General features: G+C 37.7%; 1 protein-coding gene across 1 annotated transcript; it reads right to left on the bottom strand.

The window, feature by feature from the left end:
• Window positions 1–18481: 18481 nt before the first annotated feature.
• On the bottom strand, window positions 18482–19108 carry LOC149152019 (uncharacterized). Its single transcript, XM_089443342.1, has one exon. It carries the CDS (start codon window positions 19106–19108, stop codon window positions 18482–18484), a length of 627 nt encoding a protein of 208 aa, XP_089299468.1.
• Between the last annotated feature and the right edge of the window lie 3852 nt (window positions 19109–22960).

Here is a 22960-nt window from a genome sequence, read left to right as displayed (position 1 = left end):
GCTAAGGTTTTCGATGGCCGAAGGAGAGAGGAGCTCAACGTGGATAGGGATGGAGCTGTGATGCAGGTCCGACGACGGTGATAAGCAACGAGGGTATGTAGATAGGAGATTTAACATGTTCTCCTTTTGCTTGTGATGCAGGTCTGAGGGCGTTCGACGGATGGGATGGAGCAATTCGATGGAGGTGGAAAGGAAGTGCAGTGTGAGGAAAGGAGCACTGCACGGAGATGGATGGAGGATAGGAACAACGGGCTTCATTTTATTTTGCAGGTTTTGCAAGTTGAAGAGTGAGAAGAAGGAGGGATGCGGGAGTAAGGCACGACGTAGGGAAAAAGAGAAGCGAAGGGAAAGGGCAGCGTTTGAGAGTTGCGGAAAAGATGAATGTAGGAGGAATAACGCAGCAAGGAAAGTTGTGTTTTGAGGGAAGTGAAGTTGCGGAAATGGAGAAGAGGAAAATGCAGGAAGTCAACAGTGAAGAGGGAGGCTACAATAGCAAATGGCGAATGAACAATTTCGAAATCTCCCACAGACTAGAAAAATGCAGTAAGAGAAAAACGATTTCGAAAAATTCCTTTAGGAAAAACCCAGGCAACAAACAAATCTGAAAACCTCAGGAAGCGAAGAAACTATAGCCCAAACTCAAGATAAACCTGGAAAAACAAATTTCACACTTATGCTTTAGATTTCTCAATGAAACCCTCGTAAAATTATTTCCAGATTTAAAAAAAATTAAAACCCTTAAACTGGAAGAACAATGCTCCTATAAAAATGGCTTTTTGAGGCCAGATCTTACCCTCCAGGGCCTAGGTCTGGCTTCAACTCAAACTTCACCTTCAGATCTGCAACCTGTACCTAAAAACAAAAACACCGAGAACCCAGATATACAAAAAAAACCCCCAGAAACCTAATTCAGAAAAACCAAAAAATTTACAGATCTATGCACAGAAATAGAAGATCTAGAGATCTCGCGAGTGTGAGTCCAATTCCACTCCCATATATGATAATCTAAGGCTCTCAACAGCCAGATTCGTCAATTTAGAACATAAAAAAAATAAAATAAATTTTAAATGATGTGCTTAGCTCGAAACCCTTCATGCATCACCAAAAAAATCGTATGATAAGCCCGAGATCAAATCAAGCTGGGCCCTTTCGAAAATACGAATCAGGAGTTGCCTGGTCCAACTAAAAACTTCCCTGAACGCCCGATGATCTAAAAATCAAGACTTTCCTGCAAAACTCAATTCAGCCATCAACATAGAGCGAGAAAATGATAATAAAATTCAGATAAATAGAGATACCTGCTATTACATTCAAATTTAAGTTATCACTTAAACCCTACTGACTAAGCAAGATACTTGTACTCAAATAACTCTTCAGAAGCTATTATCAATGCCTAAAAAAAAATTTACACACGAAAACCGACACATCTTACAGTACTTCCATGAAGAGTAACAATGGCGAAAATTAACCCCAAAGTCTTTTTTTATTATCCAAAAAAGTTTACACAAAAGCTTTTCCCTTAGCACACGATCAAAAGATTGGATGAATTGTCTGACAAATGACCTCCTATTTAAAGATAACTCCTCCAAGGGCTAGTTCGAGTGATCCTCGTCAAAGAAATATCGACCGTTAATGAGGATCAAAATTTCTTTTAATCTCATCCGTCGAAATTTTAAATTTTTGAGGAAATTTGAATTTTTCAGTTAAATGCATTTTAATTAATTCAAAAATCTTAAATTTTGATTTTGACTTAACCCTAGGGATCAAAGGCTTAAAATTTATCAAAATAATTAATTTACCTTAGTCTCTGGACCTCTTAAATTTTAATTTTTAAGGACTGACGAATTTTGCCTTCAGAGAATTTAAATTTACATATGACCTAGAATTAATTAAATTTCTTACTTAGGATTTTAATTATTTTTTGGCCATAAAATTTAATTAATTAACTCTTAAAATTTAATTTTTAAGGACCGACGGATTTTGCCTTCAGAGAATTTAAATTTACATATGACCTAGAATTAATTAAATTTCTTACTTAGGATTTTAATTATTTTTTGACCATAAAATTTAATTAATTAACCTATGGGGGGATTAATTATTTTTCCAATCCTCAAGACACTTTACATTATAATTTTTATATTTTTTACATCTCAAGGGGGAAACCCCATTTGTGATAGACCCTCACAGACTACCCATTTATGCGACACAAATATAATCCAGCAGACCAAGCAATTTGTAATAAAATAACCTAATCAAATAGTCAGGATTATTCCCAAATCACTTTTACATAGACTCGATCTAGAACACTAGGACTCCCCTAAGGTCCCAGTGACAAAATCCATTCCGACTTTGGGGTAAGACTGAAGAAAAACTCTGTCGACCATCCGAGAATGGATCGATGAGACAAAAAACCTCCCAGAATGAAGATCATCACAAGAAAAATAGGTTTACCTAGGTAGTTACATACACGACACAAATCTGCTAAGATTATTTACATCATATACATGCAGAATGGGTTTACATTATAACATGATCCTTAAGCTGATGGTGATAGCTGGACGAATCGAACACATCAATAAGGAGATATCCCTTTTGAGAAAAAAGGGGTGTACTGCTATGGGTCGTTGACACATAGTGGTCAACATCTGGTTTACTTAGGGGCACGTTGCTGCACCAAAGGAATATGAGAATCCAGAATCTTCATCCACGCAACACACAACATAACATATGTAGCGTCCATCCAAAAATCATCATAAATGTTAAGCACATAAACGATATAAGCTCTTCATTTATTAACTATCCTAATAACATGAAAAACACAAATGTAACTACAAAATGAAATACTGAAATAACAGGGTATAAGGTTAGAAATACAATACGAAGATGCCCCATGGCATTAGATGTGTTCAATATAGTGCATACTGAGCATTTGCCTGCTTTCAGGCAAATCTGTTGGTTGTTTCTCAGATGTGCCATGTCCAATCTTGCACAAGGTAGGACTTTTTCCTATCTGAAAATCAAGCTGCTCGCGACCATCAGATGCATCAAATCGCTTTCTCATTCTCTTTCTCTTGCGTCTTTTCTTTGTGGTAGGATGTATCACTGACGATGTGGAACATTCTGCTTCAAAACTCTGAGATGAAGTATTTAAGATATACATGACATGTCTTTCTTCATTCCACATCTTCTCTGTTAATAATGATGGATTAGTCTCACAAGTGTCATGAGTTATAACTTGATCTTTCATCATAGGTGGATCAAACATGTAAGCATCAACCTGATTCTTATTAATTTCCATTTTATCGAGGTCACCTTCAATTAGCGACTTTACAATGGAACAAATGACCTCCTCATAATAAGATGGAGCTTGTTGCAACAGACAGGGAGGCTTATGATCTATTGACGTTTCCTAGTTTCTTTCATCGCCTGACTGATGCTGAAATTTTTGTACATGTATTGTTATGGCATCCATATGGGTAGAGTGTTCATCCTTCATAGCATTGACTTCCTAGGCATGGTTTTCCTCCATGGGCAATAACTTAATTTGAAGAAATATTTGACCAACTTCCATATTTTTTTATTACTTTGTCATTATCTACTTTTATGGTCATCAAGTAATGTTGCATAGAGTTTATCTCTTTCACATGATTTGCTTGTAGGATAGCTAATTGATTATTATAATCGAATCTCGTGATGGTCATTTCTTCATCCATAGTTGACAATCTGTTCTGAATCGAAATTTTTTCTTCTTGATAACTTGTTTCCATGGCAGTCACATGATTTGAATGATTAAATTCCATGATCGCCATATTTTTCTCTAGGGCTAATAACTTGCTTTGCATAGAATTAATTTCCATGTCATGATTAGCTTTCATGGTTTCCATTTCCTTAGCATGCTGACTTTGCATGTCGGTCCTCATAGCCTCCATATTATGAGCACACTTTTCTACTACGGTGGCTACGTAATCGGAGTATTTAATTTTCATGGTTTCCATATCCTCATTGTGTTTTTCCAGTTGACTGTACAAAGTTCTCATATCCTTGACGTAATCAGTTATAATTTTTTCTTGATTAAGCTCCATATTTTTTACCCGCTGTGTTTGACTAAACTGCATGTCTTTAACCAACTACTTTGGTTCTTCTATAAGATTCTTATCATTCTCCCTTTCATTGTCGACATTGATTTGATAACTTGTTCTTGCTTTTCCACTATCATGGATTTGTCTTGCAACGGTACAAGTGGATGGCACATTTTGATATGGAGAATTGTCCTGAAGTATTTCATTGATAGTTGGATCCTTTACAAGATCACTTTCATCCTGTTGCATAATGTTAGGGGCACGAGGCGAGCTACCTTGATCACCATATCTATCTGTAAAAGCATTGATGATGTCTTGTAAAGAAGCGAAAGAATCTTTAGGACAATTATGAAACCAATTCAAAGCATCACCCTCTAAAGAGAAGGAAAATAGACACATTTTGACATCTTCATGTTTATATTGGGAAGAACTACAATATTTGATTATTGTATGAGAAGCCTTGGACAGATGCTTTCTAACAGTGACTAAATCACCACCCGAGAACAAAGGCAATTTATAAATAGCCTCTTCCAACATATCATGGAGAAAATCAGTAAAATGACATGGGGTAAACAAATCATCCATGATGAATTGGCCAAATGTATGCTAGAGAGAGACCCCTACTCAAGAAAATCAAGAGATCCACAAAAAGTGAGCTTCTAGTAGAAATTCTTGTAAGAAATGGAAGAAATGGAGTCGTCACTTGAACATGAATCTAGCTCTAGGATCCAAGAGGCAAAAACAAATGGATATAAGGGAGGGCTTCTTGTCTGAGAAATAATGGATGAATAAGTGGAGTCGCCACCCAAACAAGAAATGAACTAATATGTCCAGGTGCTAAAAGTGAAGATGAAACGATTAATGAGATGACGAAAGATGAAGCGATGAAAAGATCAAATGATGCCAAAAAATGTTGGCATTTCCAGCTAAAATAAATGATAGAAAGATGAAAGATGAATGTCGTAGAGCCAAGGCCCAATAAATGGGTCCCCGACAACGGCGCAAAAAAATGTTGTCGCACAAAGTGTCTAGGCACCGTGACAACGCTTAGAGTAAGGGCTGTCACTCTAATCCTTAGTCACTCCATTTAGACTCTCTCCTAGACAAGTCAAGGGGGGTAGTCTCTAAAGTAAATGGATGAGGGTAGCCTGTGAAACAGAGGCTCTAGGATATTTTAATGATGGACAACATGATGAATCTAAAGCGAGTCTAGGTCAATTAAGATAGATAAATCAAAATAAGACACAATCACAAGATATAAATGACTATAGACTAGTGCCTAAAATATTTGAATTAACCATCGACTAAATAAAACAAGTTATTCAGAACAATTTTCCAATATGTGATGAATAATGACAATCATGAATGATCAATATAAATGCCCAAAACTGTATCATGCAAGAGATTCCAGAAGAATGATTTTCGTTAGGAATTCATATTTAGAACAATTATCTTTCTCCAATAGTCAATATAATTTTTAAAACATTAATCGCACCTTGACCATAGAAAATTCATGAAAATTGCATTTAATCACCAAATAACACCAAGGAACTTTAAATTGGAATTTTAATTATTCCTTAGGCAATTAGTTGAATGAAGAAATCAAAATATTTTTAATGTGACGAAATTAAAATGAATTAAAGGGTTAAAAATTAAGATTTTAATGGGCCATAGGCCACATTAAAATATTAAATGTGAAATCGCAAATCCCTTTTTAGTTCATTAGTCACAAGATTTTTTTAGTTTTTAGGATTTTTTAAAGTTTTTTATTTTTATTTTTATTTTTTATGATTTTTAAAATCAAAATCAAGAATGAAAAAGGTGAAATGAAATCAAATTTAAAAATGAAAACCAAAACAAAACCAAAACTAATAGAACCAAATCAGAAAATCAATTAAAACAAATCCAAATGATGCAATAAAAAATTAAAGAAATAAAACCAAATCAAAATTCAAAATGAAAAAAAATAAAATTATACAAACTCTAGACTAACACATACATAATACAAAAAAAAGGTCCAACAATAAAACTTAACCCTAATCGTAAAAAAAAAACAAATGAAACTTCATAAAAAAAAATCGAAAGTGTTTTTGTTGTTTGTGCTCATACAGATTCCGACGGTGGGAGAGTGAGGTCAGAAGATGGAAGCTTGATGCGTAAGGGAGAGGGAGACGTTAGAATAGAGCGAGCATGGACAACAAGGAGGACAGGACGGACGGGTCGAAGAATAAGGGAAATCACAGGGTTTGTTGTCATGCATCTACAAATCTGAGGAAGAAATCTGTATAGAGTCCAGATCTAGGCCCTGGAGGGTAAGATTTGGATCTCTGGGGTTCATCAAAATCATTTTATAGGAACATTATTCATCCTTTTGCAGTCGAGGTGTTTATTTATTTTTTTTTAATTTGGAAATTTTTTTAAGGGTTTCACTGATAAATCTAAAGTAGAAGTATAACATTTTGATCAAGGTTTTCTGGAAATTTCTGGGGTTTTCTGGCTACCATTTGTCTAAGTTTATCGTTTTACTGGTTGGGTTTTCGTCTCACTGCAAAATTTCGATTTTTTTTACCTAACCCACAACCTTTTGCTATCTGCCTGCATTCCCCTTAAAACCCTCGCTGCCCTCCATCGCTGCCACCAAACCCTGCGATTTCTCACCCTCTGGCATCAAATTCGTTGGTGCCATTCTTCCTGCAATCCGAGTGTTCATTCCCTCACCTACTCTCATCTATATGCAACATTCTTCATTCCCTCACCCACTCAAATCCACAACCATTCCTCGATTTCCTCATCCGCTGCCCTCATCTGGCTCCCCATTGCTCTATCCTTCACTTGCGTGCAGTATTCTCCAACCCTCAAATCTGCGTCCAACTCCTTGCAATTGACATGCAGTTCTTTGCTACCCTGCTGTCCGTATTCCCTTTTCCATCACCCCTCATCCCTTCTGCTGCCATACCTGCAAACAATCGTTTCACTTTCAAACTCCTTTGCCCATCGCTCAGATCCCTTCCTGCAGCTCCATCTAACTCTTTCCGACCACCTGTAGCTGCCTCCTCCAAACCCTGTGATTTCCCTTCTTATTCAACCCGTTCGTCCTATCCTCCTCGTTGTCCATGCTTGCTCTCTTTTGTCGTCTCCCTCTCCCTTACGCGTCAAGCTTCCATCTTTTGACCTCGCTCTCCCACCGTCCGAACATGCATGACCACAAATAGCAAAAGCACTTTCGATTTTTTTTTATTTATTTTTTTCACGATTAGGGTTAAGTTTTATTATTGGACCTTATATATATATATATAGTTTTTTTTTTTTGTTTTTTTTGTTTTTGTTTTTCTTTTTGAATTTCGATTTGTTTTTTTTTGTTTTATTGCATCATTTGGATTTGTTTTAATTGATTTTCTGATTTGGTTCTATTAGTTTTTACTTTGGTTTGGTTTTCATTTTTAAATTTGATTTGATTTCACCTTTTTCATTTTTTTATTTGGATTTTAAAAATCATAAAAAATAAAAATAGAAAACTTTAAAAAAAATCCTAAAAATTAAAAATATTAAAAAAATCTAAAAACAAATAAAAATCTAAAAAAAATTTAAATTCTCATGACTAATGAACTAAAAAGGGATTTGCGCTTTCACATTTAATATTTTAATGTGGCCTATGGACCATTAAAATCTTAATTTTTAACCCTTTAATTCATTTTAATTCTGTCACATTAAAAATATTTTGATTTCTTCATTCAACTAATTGCCTAAGGAATAATTAAAATTCTAATTTAAAGTTCCTTGGTGTTATTTGGTGATTAAATGCAATTTTCAGGAATTTTCTATGGTCAAGGTGTGATTAATGTTTTAAAATTTATATTGACTATTGGAGAAAGTTAATTGTTCTAGATCTGAATTCTTAACGAAAATCATTCTTCTCGAATCTCTTGCATGATACAGTTTTGGGCGTTTATATTGTTCATTCATGATTGCCATTATTCGTCACATATTGGAAAATTGTTCTCGATAACTTGTTTTATTTAGTCGATGGTTAATTCAAATATTAAAGGCATGGGTCTGTAGTCATTTATATCTTGTGATTGTGTCTTATTTTGATTTATCTATCTTATTTGACCCATAATCGCTTTAAATTCATCAAGTTGTCCATCATTAAAATCTCCTAGAGCCTGTGTTTCACAGGCTACCCTCATCCATTTACCTTAGGGACTACCCCTCTTGACTTGTCTAGGAGAGAGTCTAAATGTAGTGAGTAAGGATTAGAGTGACAACCCTTACTTTGAGCGTTGTCGTGGTGCCTAGACACTTTGTGTGACAACATTTTTCGGATAATAAAGACACTTTGTGCAACAACATTTGTTTACCCCATGCCATTTTACTATTTTTCTCCATGATATGCTGGAAGAGGCTATTCATAAATTGCCTTTGTTCTCGAGTGGTGATTCAGTCGCTGTTAGAAACCATCTATGCAGGGTTACTCATACAATAATCAAATATTGTAGTTCTTCCCAATATAAACATGACAATGTCAAAGTGCATCTATTTGCCTTTCCTTTAGAGGGTGATGCTTTGAATTGGTTTCACAATTGTCCTGAAGATTCTTTCGCTTCTTTACAAGACATCATCAATGCTTTTACAGATAGATATGGTGATCAAGGTAGCTCGCCTTGTGCCCCTAACATTATGCAACAGGATGAAAGTGATCTTGTAAAGGATCTAATTGTCAATGAAGTACTTGAGGACAATTCTCCATATCAAAATGTGCCATCCACTTGTACCGTTGCAAGACAAATCCATGATAGTGGAAAAGCAGGAAAAGGTTATCAAATCAGTGTCGACAATGAAAGGGAGAATGATAAGCATCTTATAGAAGAACTAAAGTAGTTGGTTAAAGACATGCAGTTCAGTCAAACACAGTTGGTAAAAAATATGGAGCTTAATCAAGAAAAATTTATAACAGATTACGTCAAGGATATGAGAACTTTGTACACTCAACTGGAAAAACGTGATGAGGAGATGGAAATCATGAAAATTAAACACTCTAATCACGTAGCCACCGTAGTAGAAAAGTGTGCTCATAATATGGAGGCTATGAGGACCAACATGCAGAGTCAATATGCTAAGGAAAAGGAAACCATGAAAGCTAATCATGACAGGGAAATTAATTCTATGCAAAGCAAGTTATTAGCCCTAGAGGAAAGTTGAGTGTACAAGTTCTCATATCCTTGACGTAATCAATTATAAATTTTTCTTAATTAAGCTCCATATTTTTTACCAGCTGTGTTTGACTGAACTACATGTCTTTAACCAACTGCTTTAGTTCTTCTATAAGATGCTTATCATTCTCCCTTTCATTGTTGACATTGATTTGATAACTTGTTCCTGCTTTTCCACTATCATGGATTTGTCTTGCAATTGTACAACTGGATGACACATTTTGATATGGAGAATTGTCCTGAAGTATTTCATTAACAGTTGGATCCTTTACAAGATTACTTTCATCTTGTTGCATAATGTTAGGGGCACAAGGCGAGCTACCTTAATCACCATATCTATCTGTAAAAAGCATTGATGATGTCTTGTAAGGAAGCGAAAGAATCTTCAGAACAATTATGAAACCAATTCAAAGCATCACCCTCTAAAGAAAAGGCAAATAGACACATTTTGACATCTTCATGTTTATATTGGGAAGAACTACAATATTTGATTATTGTATGAATAACCCTGCATAGATGCTTTTTAACAACAACTGAATCACCACTCTAGAACAAAGGCAATTTATGAATAGCCTCTTCCGGCATATCATGGAGAAAATCAATAAAATTACAAACAAACTTTTTTGGATAATAAAGAAAGACGGGGAGGCTTATGATCTGTTCATGTTTCCTTGTTTCTTTCATCCTTTGACTGATGCTAGAATTTCTGTACCTGTATGGTTATGGCATCCATATGGGTAGAGTGTTCATCCTTCATAGCACTGACTTCCTTGGCATGGTTTTCCTCCATGTTCAATAACTTATTCTGAAGACATATCTGACCAGCTTCAATATTTTTTATTACTTTGTCATTAAAATCATGAAAATTAAACACTCTGATCACATAGCCACCGTGACTACCATCATGTGACTGCCATCACGTGACTGCCATCACGTGACTGCCATCACGTGACTGCCATCACGTGACTGCCATGGAAACAAGTTATCAAGAAGAAATAAGTTCGATTCAGAACATATTGTCAACTATGGATGAAGAAATGACCATCATGAGATTCGATTATAATAATCAGTTAGCTATCATACAAGCAAATCATGAGAAAGTGATAAACTCCATGCAACATTGCTTGATGACCATAAAAGCAGATAATGACAAAGTAATAAAAAATATGGAAGCTGGTCAGATATGTCATCAGAATAAGTTATTGACCATGGAGGAAAACCATGCCAAGGAAGTTGGTGCTATGAAGGATGAACACTCTACCCATATGGATGCCATATCCATACAAGTACAAAAATTTCAGCATCAGTCAGAGGATGAAAGAAACAAGGAAGCGTCAACATCATAAGCCTCTCTATCTTTCTTTATTATCCTCGACAACGGCGCCAAAAAATGTTGTTGCATAAAGTGTCTGGGTAGTGCAACAACACTCAGAGTAAGGGTTGTCACTCTAATCCTTACTCACTCCGTTTAGAATCTCTCCTAGGCAAGTCAAGGGGGGTAGTCCCTAAGGTGAATGGATGAAGGTAGCCTATGGAACACGGGCTCTAGGATATTTTAATGATGAACAACTTGATGAATTTAAAGAAAGTCTCGGTCAAGTAATATAGATGGATTAAAATGAGACACAATTACAAGATATAAATGACTACAGACGAGTGCCTTTAATATTTGCATTAACCATAGACTAAATAAAACAACCTATCTAGAACAATTTTCCAATATGTGACAAATGGTGACAATTAGGTATGATCAATATAGATGCCCCAAAACTGTATCATGCAAGAGATTCTAGAAAAATGATTTTAAACTAATGACCCAGATCTATAATTAATTAAATTTCTCCTATTGCCAATATAAATTTTGAAACATTAATCGCACTTGACAATAGAGAAATTAGAGAAACGCATTTAATCACCAGATAACACTAAGGAGCTTCAAATTTGAATTTTAATTTTTCCTTAGGCAGTAACTTCAATGTGATAAATCAAGAAGTCGAACTGAATCAAACAGTTAAAATTTTAAGATTTTAATGGGCCATAGGCCACATCAAAATATTTAATGTAAAAGTGAAAATCCCTTTAATTTAATTCCTTTGTTACCAAGAATTTTAAAATTGTTTTAGATTTTTTTTTTTGAACTTTTTAGATTTTTTTAAATTTTTTTAGAGTTTTTAAATTGTTTTAGATTTTTTTATGTTTTTTTTAAAAGTTTTTAGAAATTTTTAATGTTTTTTTTTTAATGTAAATGAAAATAAAAATAAAAATCAAAAGGCAAAGTCAAATCATTAATAAAAAATGTCGAAAAACAAAAGGCTAAACAAGAAAATTCGAATGATGGAATGAAATTAACCAAACCCAAAAAAATCAAACCTAAGCTCATAACAATACAAAAATAAATAAATAAAATGAATCAAAACAAATAACCAAAAACCAAATGAAAACGCACTAAACTAAGTCAAAAAATCAAATGAAATTAAACAAAAATGTGCATACGCTAACCCTAACCAACACACAATCGAATAAAATAAAAAAGGAAAATGTGAAGGTTTGAGTGTTCCCTGTTGTGTGCAGGTGGAGTTCGATGACAACAGAGGAATGGAGTTCGAGGGAAGAGGGAAACTCAGATGGTAGGACGCAAGTTATGGAGGCTGCGAGCAGGTCGAAGCAAGGAAGAAATGCTGGATGTGATGGACAGCAAAAAGCGAGGGGGGAGGGCTCAAAGAGTTGGATCGAAGAAACGTTTGAAGCCGTGGACAAAGAAAGGAGATATGGAATAGTTGTGTGAAGGAAAATGTCGCTTTTTGCTTGTGTTTGTAGGTCCAAAATGCGGTGAGCAGCTCGAAGCTTCGATGGGAGCATTGGAGATGGTGGAGCTGTAATGATGGAGGGAGAGGGAAGCTCGGATGGTAGGAAGGGATGCTACAGGCAGCGGAAAGGAGGGCGAGCAGATTGAGGGTTATACGCAGGGAAATCACAGAGGATGAAGGATGCTGCGGGTTAGGGAGTGAGGGAAAAAGAGGTCACTACTGGAAGGATAGACAGAGGAAAAAACACAGGAAGAAACCCAAGATTTTCTAGATCTTAAAAAAAATTAGAACCCAAACTCAGGTAATAAAAAAAAAATTTGAAACTTTCCAGGAAACCCCAAGATATAGAGAGCATGAACAAATTCGAAATTTTCTATTAGAAAAAACCTCAGACAACAAAGAAACTGAAAACCCAGGCAGCAGACAGGTAGCCAAACAACTGAACAGAAATTTCCAGATATTTTAATTTAAAATGTTGAATCAACTGCTTCAGATTTATTAATGAAACCCTTAAAAAAATTCTCCAGATTTAAAAGAAAAATTTGAAACCTTGGACTCCAAAATCTTTTGAATAATCTGCTACAAGATTATGCAAATAAAAACTCTAGAGATCCAGATCTTACCCTCCAGGGCCTAGATCTGAACTCTACACAGATTTCCTCCTCAGATCTATAGTTGCAAGGCAACAAAAAAAACACCCAAATGATATATACAATGATAAAACTAAAACCCCGAAAAACCCAAGTCAGAAAAGCAAAAAATAATTACAGATCTATGCACAGGAATGACAGATCTATCAGATCTGAGGAGTGTGAGTCCAACTCCACTCCCATATCTGACAATCTAAGGCTCTCAACAACTAGATTCATCAATTTCGCACATAAATTTTTATTTATTTTTTACTTTAAAAAGGTGTTGAGCTCAAAACCCTTCATGCATCACCCATAGAAAATATTATGATAAGCTTGGGATCAAATTAAGCAGGCATTTTCAGAAAAACACGGATCGGGAGTTGGCTGGTCCAACTGAAAACTTCCCTGAACGCCCGATGATCTAAATATCAATACTTTCCTGCAAAACTCAATTCAACCATCAAAATAGAGTGAGAAAATGATAATAAAATTCAGATAAATAGAGATACTTGCTATTACATTCAAATTTAAATTATCACTTAAACCCCAGCGACTGAGAAAGATACCTATACTCAAATCACTTCAGAATCTATTATCAATGGCTAAAAAAAAATTTACACATGAAAACGACACATCTTACAGTACTTCCATGAAGAGTAACACTAGCGAAAATTAACCCCAAAGTCTTTCTTTATATCCGAAAAAGTTTACACAAGAGATTTTCGCTTAGCACATGATCAAAAGATTGAATGAATTGACTGACAAATGACCTCCTATTTAAAGATAAATCCTCCAATGGCTAGTTCGAGTGATCCTCGTCAAAGCAATCTCAACCATTTTTTTGTGTGTAAGTCAACAACTTTATATTAATTCATCAAATACATAATATACAAAATGGTGTGCACGCACAGACATAACTAAGACTTCCTTGCCCACTCGAAATGTCTATGAGCCACGAAAAAACATGATTTCCTGAGCCCAAGACTAACCACGTAGGATTGCCTAGAGAAGGGCTTGAAACAACAAAACAGTTCATCACACTGGGTGAATAAACAGTGGTACCAAAAGACAGAAAGAAAACCAAGGTGCTCTTCGTAGTGACAAGAAACCAGTAGTCTAGAAGCCAGGAACAAAACATGCCAAAACAAGATGAGAGAACTGAACCAGATAAGCTGTTACAGCTTTAGGACGACATAATCTTTACTGGGATTACTTGGGCCTGCCTTTGCAGTCCCTTTCTCAGGCTGAGGATTACGCTGATGCATGGTCTGCTTTCCCTGACTAGTATCTGTTGCTTCCTTCATGCTTTCCATCGCAGCTGACGATCCCTACAATATGGAATTCCTGAGAAGACTAATGAGGACAGTCATTTTCTTCGAAAGAACTCCGACTTCCTGCGACAGGGCACTTAGATTGAATTCCACAGCATCCAGTTTGGCCATATGCTCTATCGAACTGCAGGAGGTTGACTGCTGAACTTTTTTGATCTCTTCACCCTACATGCTAAGCGCCTTGGCTAGCATGGTTTTCATTCTCCAGAATTCAGCCTTAGTGCGAACAAATTGGGTTGCTCTAGTGGTTGTAGTACCCGGGTCATGAAGCCATTCAATTTCCTTCTCCAGATCTTGCTCTTCCAATTGTTCTTCTTCCTCTAATACCTCCACTTCTATCTCCTCGATTTTCTGCTTTTCTCTTTGGGTAGTCCTGGTTTCATAGGCCTCCCTTGCCTTCAACAGGTCCTTGTTTGCCGAAACATTTCGACTACCTTCTCGCACCATCCTGCTATTGCAAAAAGCCAAAACACTTAAACTTCTTCTGGTGCAGCGATTGTTCTGTCGCAAGAAGTGAGAGGACTGGGTGCCATTCCTGTGGTGGGAGGTTGTAAATATAGTAGATGGTGGCCAGATCCGGCCCCAGGTTTTCCACTTCACCGTCGAAAGGATGCTGATCCTCCCATAATAACTATTGTAGTAAATTCCCAATTCCTGTTCATCATGAGTATCCTTAGTCTTAACTCTGCCACACTTGAACCTATTGGTTGAATGCCATTTGTCCTGCCCTTTGATTTGTTGATGGCGCTGATAATATTTTTTGTTGGTGGTCTGCCTCGGTTGATGGGCTATGTTCGTGTGGATGATTTCCCATTCCTCCTTACGTCCTTCATGGTTCTGACGCCTAATGTCCCTTCGATTGGTTACCTTCATTTTCAATTAAGGCAAAATTCTTCGTACTCCTGCACCACTTCTTCCGTTAACTTATGTCTTATCTTGAGAGAAGTGAGCACTTACTTCGAAGTACGGTGCATGTGACCTCATGCCAACATGTGTCCGGGTAGGTAAAGTGGTTTTCAATCCCGTAGTTGGCCAGACGATCCACCACTGCATTTTCCTTTCTTCTCACTGCCTGTAGTATGATTCCGTCGAGGTAGGAGAGGTGCTCTGCTATGAGCTCTGTCACTTTGGCTAGTCTCTAATGCTTCGTGACCTTGCTCGGTTGCACTCCTGCCTGCATTCTCCTTGCTGCTGTGATGGCCAATTGCGAATCCCCTTCCACCACGGTGGCTCCTGTTTTCAGGCGCCTGAGAATTTTTAATCCTTGCTCTAATGCTGCAAATTCCATTTCATTATTAGTTCCTTCCCCCAGCCCTTGGCTGAAAATATGTTGTATTTCACCTCTGTGATTCCGCAGAACCCCTCCTATACCTGCAGGTCCCAGATTCCCCCTAGAAGCCCCATCAAAATTGAGTTTCAGAAATCCTAACGGTGGAGGAATCCAGGCATTCATGACTGTGCCTTGTTGTTGTAGCTGATTTGAAGATGCAGTTATGGTTCCTATCTCAATGCCAAATGCCTTCAGAATCCGCAAGTCATCCATTGAGAAATCCTTGTTCTGTTCAGCTTTTCCTCTGGTAAGAATTGTTTCTCTTACATTTTGCAGAATTGTTCCTTTGATAAGTTCAATGTTTCTAGTTTCATTTTGGAATACTCTTCCGTTTCTCTCTTTCCATGCCGTCCATATGATAAACCCTGGTGTGAGTTTCCAAATTGCATTAACCATGTGGGTTTTGGAAATATTGCCTCTCCAATTCTCTATGCTCTCCTGAATTGAGATTCTTACCCTATCCGTCCTGTTAAATATGGATTCCATCCAATTCCAGAGGCTATTTGTCCATTCACAAGTATTGAGGAGGTGATTCATGGTTTCCTCCTCAATTCCACATAGGGGACAACGTGAGGGGCCTATGAAACCTTTTTTCCTAAGGTTCTCCCAGGTGAGCGTCCTTCGGTGCATCAAGAGCCAGAGGAAAGTTTTAATCTTCGGCCAAAGTTTTGCATCCCACACCTTACTGTACCATTTGACTGTTTCCTTATGTTCATTCCCTTCTATGTAGACTCTTGCTTCTTTGAGTGAGAAGTTGCCTCCCTCGAGCTTTCCCCAACGTAGTGTATCAGCATCCAATGCATTTCTTATCTTTCTTTTGTCCAACTCTGTTTTCAGAGCTCGTATACCATTGTCTTCCCTTTCCGGTGTGTTTGTATCACTGAATAACCACATTCTCCATGCTTGGTTATTCTCATTTGGTTTCCAGTAATGGTTTACTGTCGTTCTCCCTAGCTCCTGGCTTCTTCTTTGAATGTTGATAAATTCAGGGCTTTCCAGCTTAGGCAATTGTTGCCATGCATCTTCCTAGAACAGGGCCCGCTTTCCATCTCGGATTTCCCAAAAGCTCTGTTCCTGAATTATGTGTCGATTAGTTCTAGCAAGGTTCCAGATTGGAGAGCCATCAGGGGTTTCTTGCATCCTAATCAAATTTTGCATGCTGTAGTTATTTGCATACTTAGCTTTCCAATGCTTGGCCCAGGGTAAATTGGGTTCCTTTAGCCACCTCCACCATAATTTGGCCCCACATGCATGGTTGACTGTGATGGGGTCTTGCAGATTTAATCCGCCCATGTGTTTGGGTTTGCATATCTTATCCCATGCCATTAGAGACCACTTCTGTTTCCCTGAATTTCCCGACCAAAGAAACTCTCTTTGGATGCAACGGATTCTCTGAAGCACACCTATCGGTGCCAGGAGAATGGAGAGCATGTAATGCAGCAGTGCCTGAAGGACTGATTTGGTGAGGACTAGACAGCCTACAAAGTTAAGGGCTCTGTGCGTCCAATGATGAAATATTTTCTCTAGGCTAGCAATAATTTTTTCCCAATGCAATTTTTGCCAGGGTTTGTCAGTCAGCGGAATGCCGAGGTATCTTGAAGGAAGATTGCATCTTTTGAAACCTAGGATGTTAGAGAGATTCTTCTGGACAGCAAGGTGTGTATTGAAAAAGAAAATAGAAGATTTAGCTAAATTAAGCTCCATACCTGAGGCCCTACTAAAGCAATTGAGAATATTTTTGAAGCCAAGAGCTTCTTTAACCGAGGGCGTCCCATGCAGCATTGTGTCATCGACAAATTGTTGATGAGTAGTTGCAGGGCTTGAGGGGAAGGGTTGTAATCCATGAATAATTCCTTCCTTTTTTGCTTTGCCGATTAGCCGACTTAGTCCTTCCATTAGAATAACAAACAAAAACGGAGAAAGGGGGTCTCCTTGTCGCACACCTCGAGATGGAGTAAACTGGGCTGTTGGAGCTCCATTAACCAGGATTGAAAATCTGGTAGATTTAACTAAGGTTAAGATCCAGACCACCCATTGTTTCCCAAAGCCAAAGGCTTCAAGAATAGCCTCCAGATAGATCCAATTTACTTTGTCATAAGCCTTTGATAGGTCCAACTGCATTAACATGCCTGCTTTTTTCTGAGTTCGGAGAGTGTGAATCATCTATTGAGCGAGCAAGATGTTATCCATTATCTGTCTCCCTTCTACATAGCCTGATTATTCTTCCGAAATGATTCCAGGAAGAATTGGTTTTAGTCTGTTGGCTATGACTTTAGAAATAATCTTGTACAATACATTGCACAGTGCAATTGGTCGAAACTTCGTCGGAGTATTGGCTTCCTCCTCCTTTGGAATAAGGGTTAGGAATGTCGAATTGAGGGATTTGAGGATGGAAGAGGATCGACAGGAATCCTCTACCACTTCCCAAACCTCTGCCTTAATGATTTCCCAACACTCTTTATAGAAGTTAATGGTGAAGCCATCAGGCCCTGGTGCCTTACCATTTGGCATATCTTTCACAGCCTCTTCTACTTCTTCCAAGGTGATTTCATGATTTAAAGCCTTGTTTTGCTCCTCATTGATGAGCTTGGGGATAGCAGTTACCAGTTCCTTGATAGCTTCCTCTCTGTCAATCTCAGGTTCCCTAGCAATTTGGCTGAAATGATTTATTAGCAGGCTTGAGATCTCCTGATGAGTCTGAACCACGGTTCCCTGCTCGTTTTTTATGCTTAATATTCTATTAGCCCCTCTGTGATCAATGGCCGATCTATGGAAAAATTTAGTATTCTGTTCACCTTCCTTAAGCCATTGTATCCTAGATTTTTGCTTCCATAGCACTTCCTCCTGTTGGCATCTGGCCTGCCAGTCTTGCATTAGCTTTTGTTCTATATTCCTTGAGTCTTAGTGAATATTTCCTTGAATCCAATCCTTGTGAATTAGTTCCATTTGTTCCTCTAGTTTCTTTTTTCTTTGAATATGTTACCAAAGGCTTCCTGATTCCATGCTTTTTGTTTAGCTTTGATGTGTTTAAGTTTAGCTTGTAGAATGAACATTTTTGTTCCTCTTATGTCTAACGGTTCATTCCACCATTGTTAAATTTTCAAAATGAACTCTGGATGACTAAGCCAAAACTTTTCAAATCTAAATGGCTTGTTCCCAGGTGTGCCTTGGATAGTCGTCGTCATTGTTATGGGCCAATGGTCCGAACCTCCACTCAGCATTATGTCCAACTCTACAGTGATCCCTTCCAGGAGAATGGTTTCTGTTACTAAGAATCTGTCCAGTCGAGAGGCTATTTGCCTATCCCCTCCTCTTTTGTTGTTCCACGTAAAGGCTCCACTCTTGGGGAGGACATCTACCAGCTTGGCCGAGTTAATGAAGTCTTTGAAAGCTTCAGTATCCCTGTTCAACACTCTCACACCTCCTTTCTTTTCCGTGAGCGTAGTGATCATGTTAAAATCTCCTCCGAAGATAGCTTTTTCCTGAGGATATCTTAGCTGCAAATTGGATAGAGTGCTAAGCCATAGTAATTTGGCCTCTAGTTTTTGAGGTCCATAGACATTTGTGCATAAATATGTTTTTGGATTCCCTACTATTTGGACTTCTATTGAAATATGAGATCTGGCTGCTTCAGAAGAAACTAGCTGTATCACCTGTGGATTCCAAAGAATGGCCATACCCCCTTCCCATCCACTACTTGCTGTTTCTAGGTGGTCCATTCGTTTACTCAGTTTTTTTACTAATGTTGGCCATTGTTTGGCTGGAACATTTAGTTTCTTGCAGAAATATTATGTCTAGTTGTTCCTTTTGGACTTTCTTCTTTAATAAACGTTGTTTTTTAGGCTATTTAGCCCTCTAGCATTCCATGAAAGTACTTTCATAATGAAAACAATTTAGGAGGTTCATGTGAACGCCTCAAGGGCTTTCATCTTACCTAAATTTAGGAGCATCTGTCCCAGTTCTTGTAACACCTCATTGTTAGTCCTTCTTCCTCTTTTTTTCTGGTGCTTTGAGTTGGTGGAGGTTTGATGCAGTCCCTGCATTCTCACCCCTAGCCCTTTTGTTGTTCCTAAGCTCTTCCTCTGCAACTCCAGCTCTGCTTGTTGTCTTGCTATGAATAAGCTGTTAATTTTGTTTACCTCCTCTTCTGAAATATGTTCCATTCCTTTCTTTTTCCAGTCTTCTACCATGTTTGGTAGATCCATACCTTCTTGTTCGAGCATGTCGCTTAATTCCATATCCTCAAGCCCTATTTCGCTGGTTAACATCTCCGAATCTTCTTCTAAACCTTCTGTTGGACCCTGAGTGTGTGGTGTGTTGTTTGTTGGCTTAGAAATTGGTTCTTTTGTTCCTGTTGTGGCTTTGGATTGACCTTCTTTCAATATCTCACTCTCTGTATTGTTGTTCTCTGACTCCGTCTCTGATTCTAACACCTCAAAAGCATTGCTTGTGTTTTTGAGGGAAGTGCTTGCCTTGTTTAGTCGTTTTTTGTTTGCTCTTTGTCTTGCATTCGGTCGCACAAAGGCTTCCTTATTCTTATCTCCTTTGTTCTCCTTGGTATTCTCTGCCATTTTGTTCATTGGACATTCTCTGATCAAATGACCATGCTCATGACACTTCCTGCAGCGAAATGGGATCTGTTCATAGTCTATAGCTTGAAAATACACTTCGTCTCTGTATTCCAACCATAGGCCCTCATGAAGTGCTCCTGAGACATCCATTTCCACACAGATTCTCACACAGGAGGTATATCTTTTCTGTAGTGTCGCTTCTGAGGCTTTGATGAAGGTTCCTAGTTTGTTGCCGATCTGTTCCAGTGCTGCATGTCCCTAATAATCTATTGGTAGGGAGAATAAGCGAATCCAGACTGGTACCTGTTTAAAGGTTTCTTGTTCTGGCGCGAAGTTGGGTTTCCATGGTCTCATGTAGAGACCTGCTGAGGCAAAGAAAAACGGTCCTCCATCAAATATTCGATCCTTGTCTTCTAGATTGGAAAAAACCACTGTAAAGAAACCTTTGGCCCCTAAGTGTAGCCTTACATCTCCTTTTGGTTTCCATTGTTGCTTTATCCACATGCATAGTGCTCGTTCTGTTGGCCAGAAGCCCATGAACCTGCATATAACTGCATGTTCTGCCATGTGGTCACGGTACACCTGAAGTTCTGGATCAGAAATTATTACCCTTAGGGTATCAGTGGCTTTGGGCTTGCATGGTCCTTGTTTTTCTTTCTTCTTGGCTGCTGACGTTGTTCCTTCCTGTCCTGCCTTGGCTTGGTTTGGATCCTCGTTTTCTTTTGATTGTGCCTCCTCCGGCTCATTTTCTTGTGTAACCTGTGCTAGGACCGGGTTTGTACTCTCTCTGTTTGTTGTACTATTGCTTCCTATGATTCCTTTCTGTTTCTTGGTGTTTATACTCTCATTGTTTCTCTTTCCTTTGTTGGTCGCATCTTCCTTGCCTGACTTCTCAGAGCCTAATATTTGCACTCCTTCTGGTGCAGTTTTCTCTTTGTGCATTATTACCTGTTTATATGATGGGGTCCCTATGGACCCCGCTTTTTCCATTTGCAGGGTCAGAATCTGCCCTCTTCTGCGAAGCTCTACCGCTCTGGCTCTGTCTTCTTCCAAAGTTTGTACTCAGGCTGCAGATTGAACAATTTTCCTTCAATCTCGACCATTGATGAGGATAAAAATTTCTTTTAATCTCAACTATCGAAATGTTAAATTTTTGAGGAAATTCAAAATTTTCAATTAAATATATTTTAATTAATTCAAAAATTAAAATTTTGAATTAATTTCCTCAAAATTTTGACTTTGACTTAACCCCAGGGATCAAGGTCTTAAAATTTATCAAAATAATTAATTTAACCTAGTCCCTGGACGTCTTAAAATTTATTTCTTAAGGACCGATGAATTTTGCCTTCGAAGAATTTAAGTTTACCTAGTACCTAGAATTAAATTTCTCGCTTAGGATTTTAATTAATTTTTGACCAGAAAATTTAATTAATTAACCCATGAGGGGATAAATTATTTTTCCAAGCCTCAAGACACTTTACATCATAATTTTCATATTTTTTACATCTCAAGAGGAAAAACCCATTTGTGATAGACCCTCACAGACTACCCATTTCTGCGAGACAAATATAATCTAGCAGACCAAGCAATTTGTAATAAAATAACCTAACCAAATAGTCATGACTATTCCCAAATTACTTTTACATAGACTCAATCTAGAACACTAGGACACCCCTAAGATCCCAATGGAAAAATCCATTCTGGCTTTGGGGTAAGACTGAAGGAAAACTCTGCCAACCATCCGAGAATGGATAGGTGAGACAAAAAACCTCCCAGAATGTAGATCGTCACCAGAAAAATAAGTTTACCTAGGTAATTACATACACGACATGGATTTGCTGAGATTATTTACATCATATACATCCAGAATGGGTTTACATTATAACATGATCCTCAAACTGATGATGATAGCTGGAAGACACAAACACATCGATCATGCGTTATCCATTTTGCGAAAAAAGGGGGTATACTGCTATGGGTTGTTGACACACAGTGGTCAACATCTGGCTCTACTTGGGGACACGTTGCTGCACTGGAGGAATGTGAGAATCCAAAATCTGCATCCGCGCTACACACAACATAACATAAGTAGCGTCCATAAAAAAATCATCATATAACGTTAAGCACATAAAAGATATAAACTCTTCAGTTATTAGCAATCCTAATAACATGAAAAACACAAATCTAACTACAAAATGAAATATCGAAATAACAGGGTATAAGGTTAGAAATACAATACAAAGATGCCCCATGGCATCATATGTGTTCAATATAGTGCATATTGAGCATTTGCCTACTTTTAGGAAAAATTGTTGGTTGTTTCTCAGATGTGCCATGTCCAATCCTGCACACGGTAGGACTTTTTCCTATCTGAAAATCAAGCTGCTCGCGGCCATCAGATGCATCAAATCGCTTTCTCATTCTCTTTCTCTTGCGTCTTTTCTTTGTGGCAGGCTGTATCACTGATGATGTGGAACATTCTGCTTCAAAACTCTCAGATGAAGTATGTAAGATATGCATGACATGTCTTTCTTCATTCTGCATTTGCTCTGTCAAGAATGATGGATCAGTCTCACAAGTGTCATGAGTTATAACTTGATATTTTATCACCGGTGGATCAAACATGTAAGCATCAACCTGATTCTTATTAATTTCCATTTTATCCGGGTCACCTTCAATTAGCCACTTTTCAATGGAACAAATGACCTCCTCATAATAAGATGGAGCTTGCTGCAGCAGACACGAAGGCTTATGATTTGTTGACGCTTCCTTGTTCCTTCCATCCTCTGGCTGATGCTGAAATTTTTGTACTTGTATGGTTATGGCATCCATATGGGTAGAGTGTTCATCCTTCAGAGCACTGACTTCCTTGGCATGGTTTTCCTCCACGGTCAATAACTTATTCTGAAGACATATCTGACCAACTTCCATATTTTTATTACTTTGTCATTATCTGCTTTTATGGTCATCAAGCAATGTTGCATAGAGTTTATCTCTTTC

This window comes from Pinus tabuliformis, chromosome 9 (genome assembly GCF_031772625.1).
Source record: "Pinus tabuliformis cultivar Carrire ecotype Pingquan chromosome 9, CPIR1, whole genome shotgun sequence".
Taxonomy (NCBI): domain Eukaryota; kingdom Viridiplantae; phylum Streptophyta; class Pinopsida; order Pinales; family Pinaceae; genus Pinus; species Pinus tabuliformis.
This window is presented reverse-complemented; position numbering and strand designations above follow the sequence as displayed.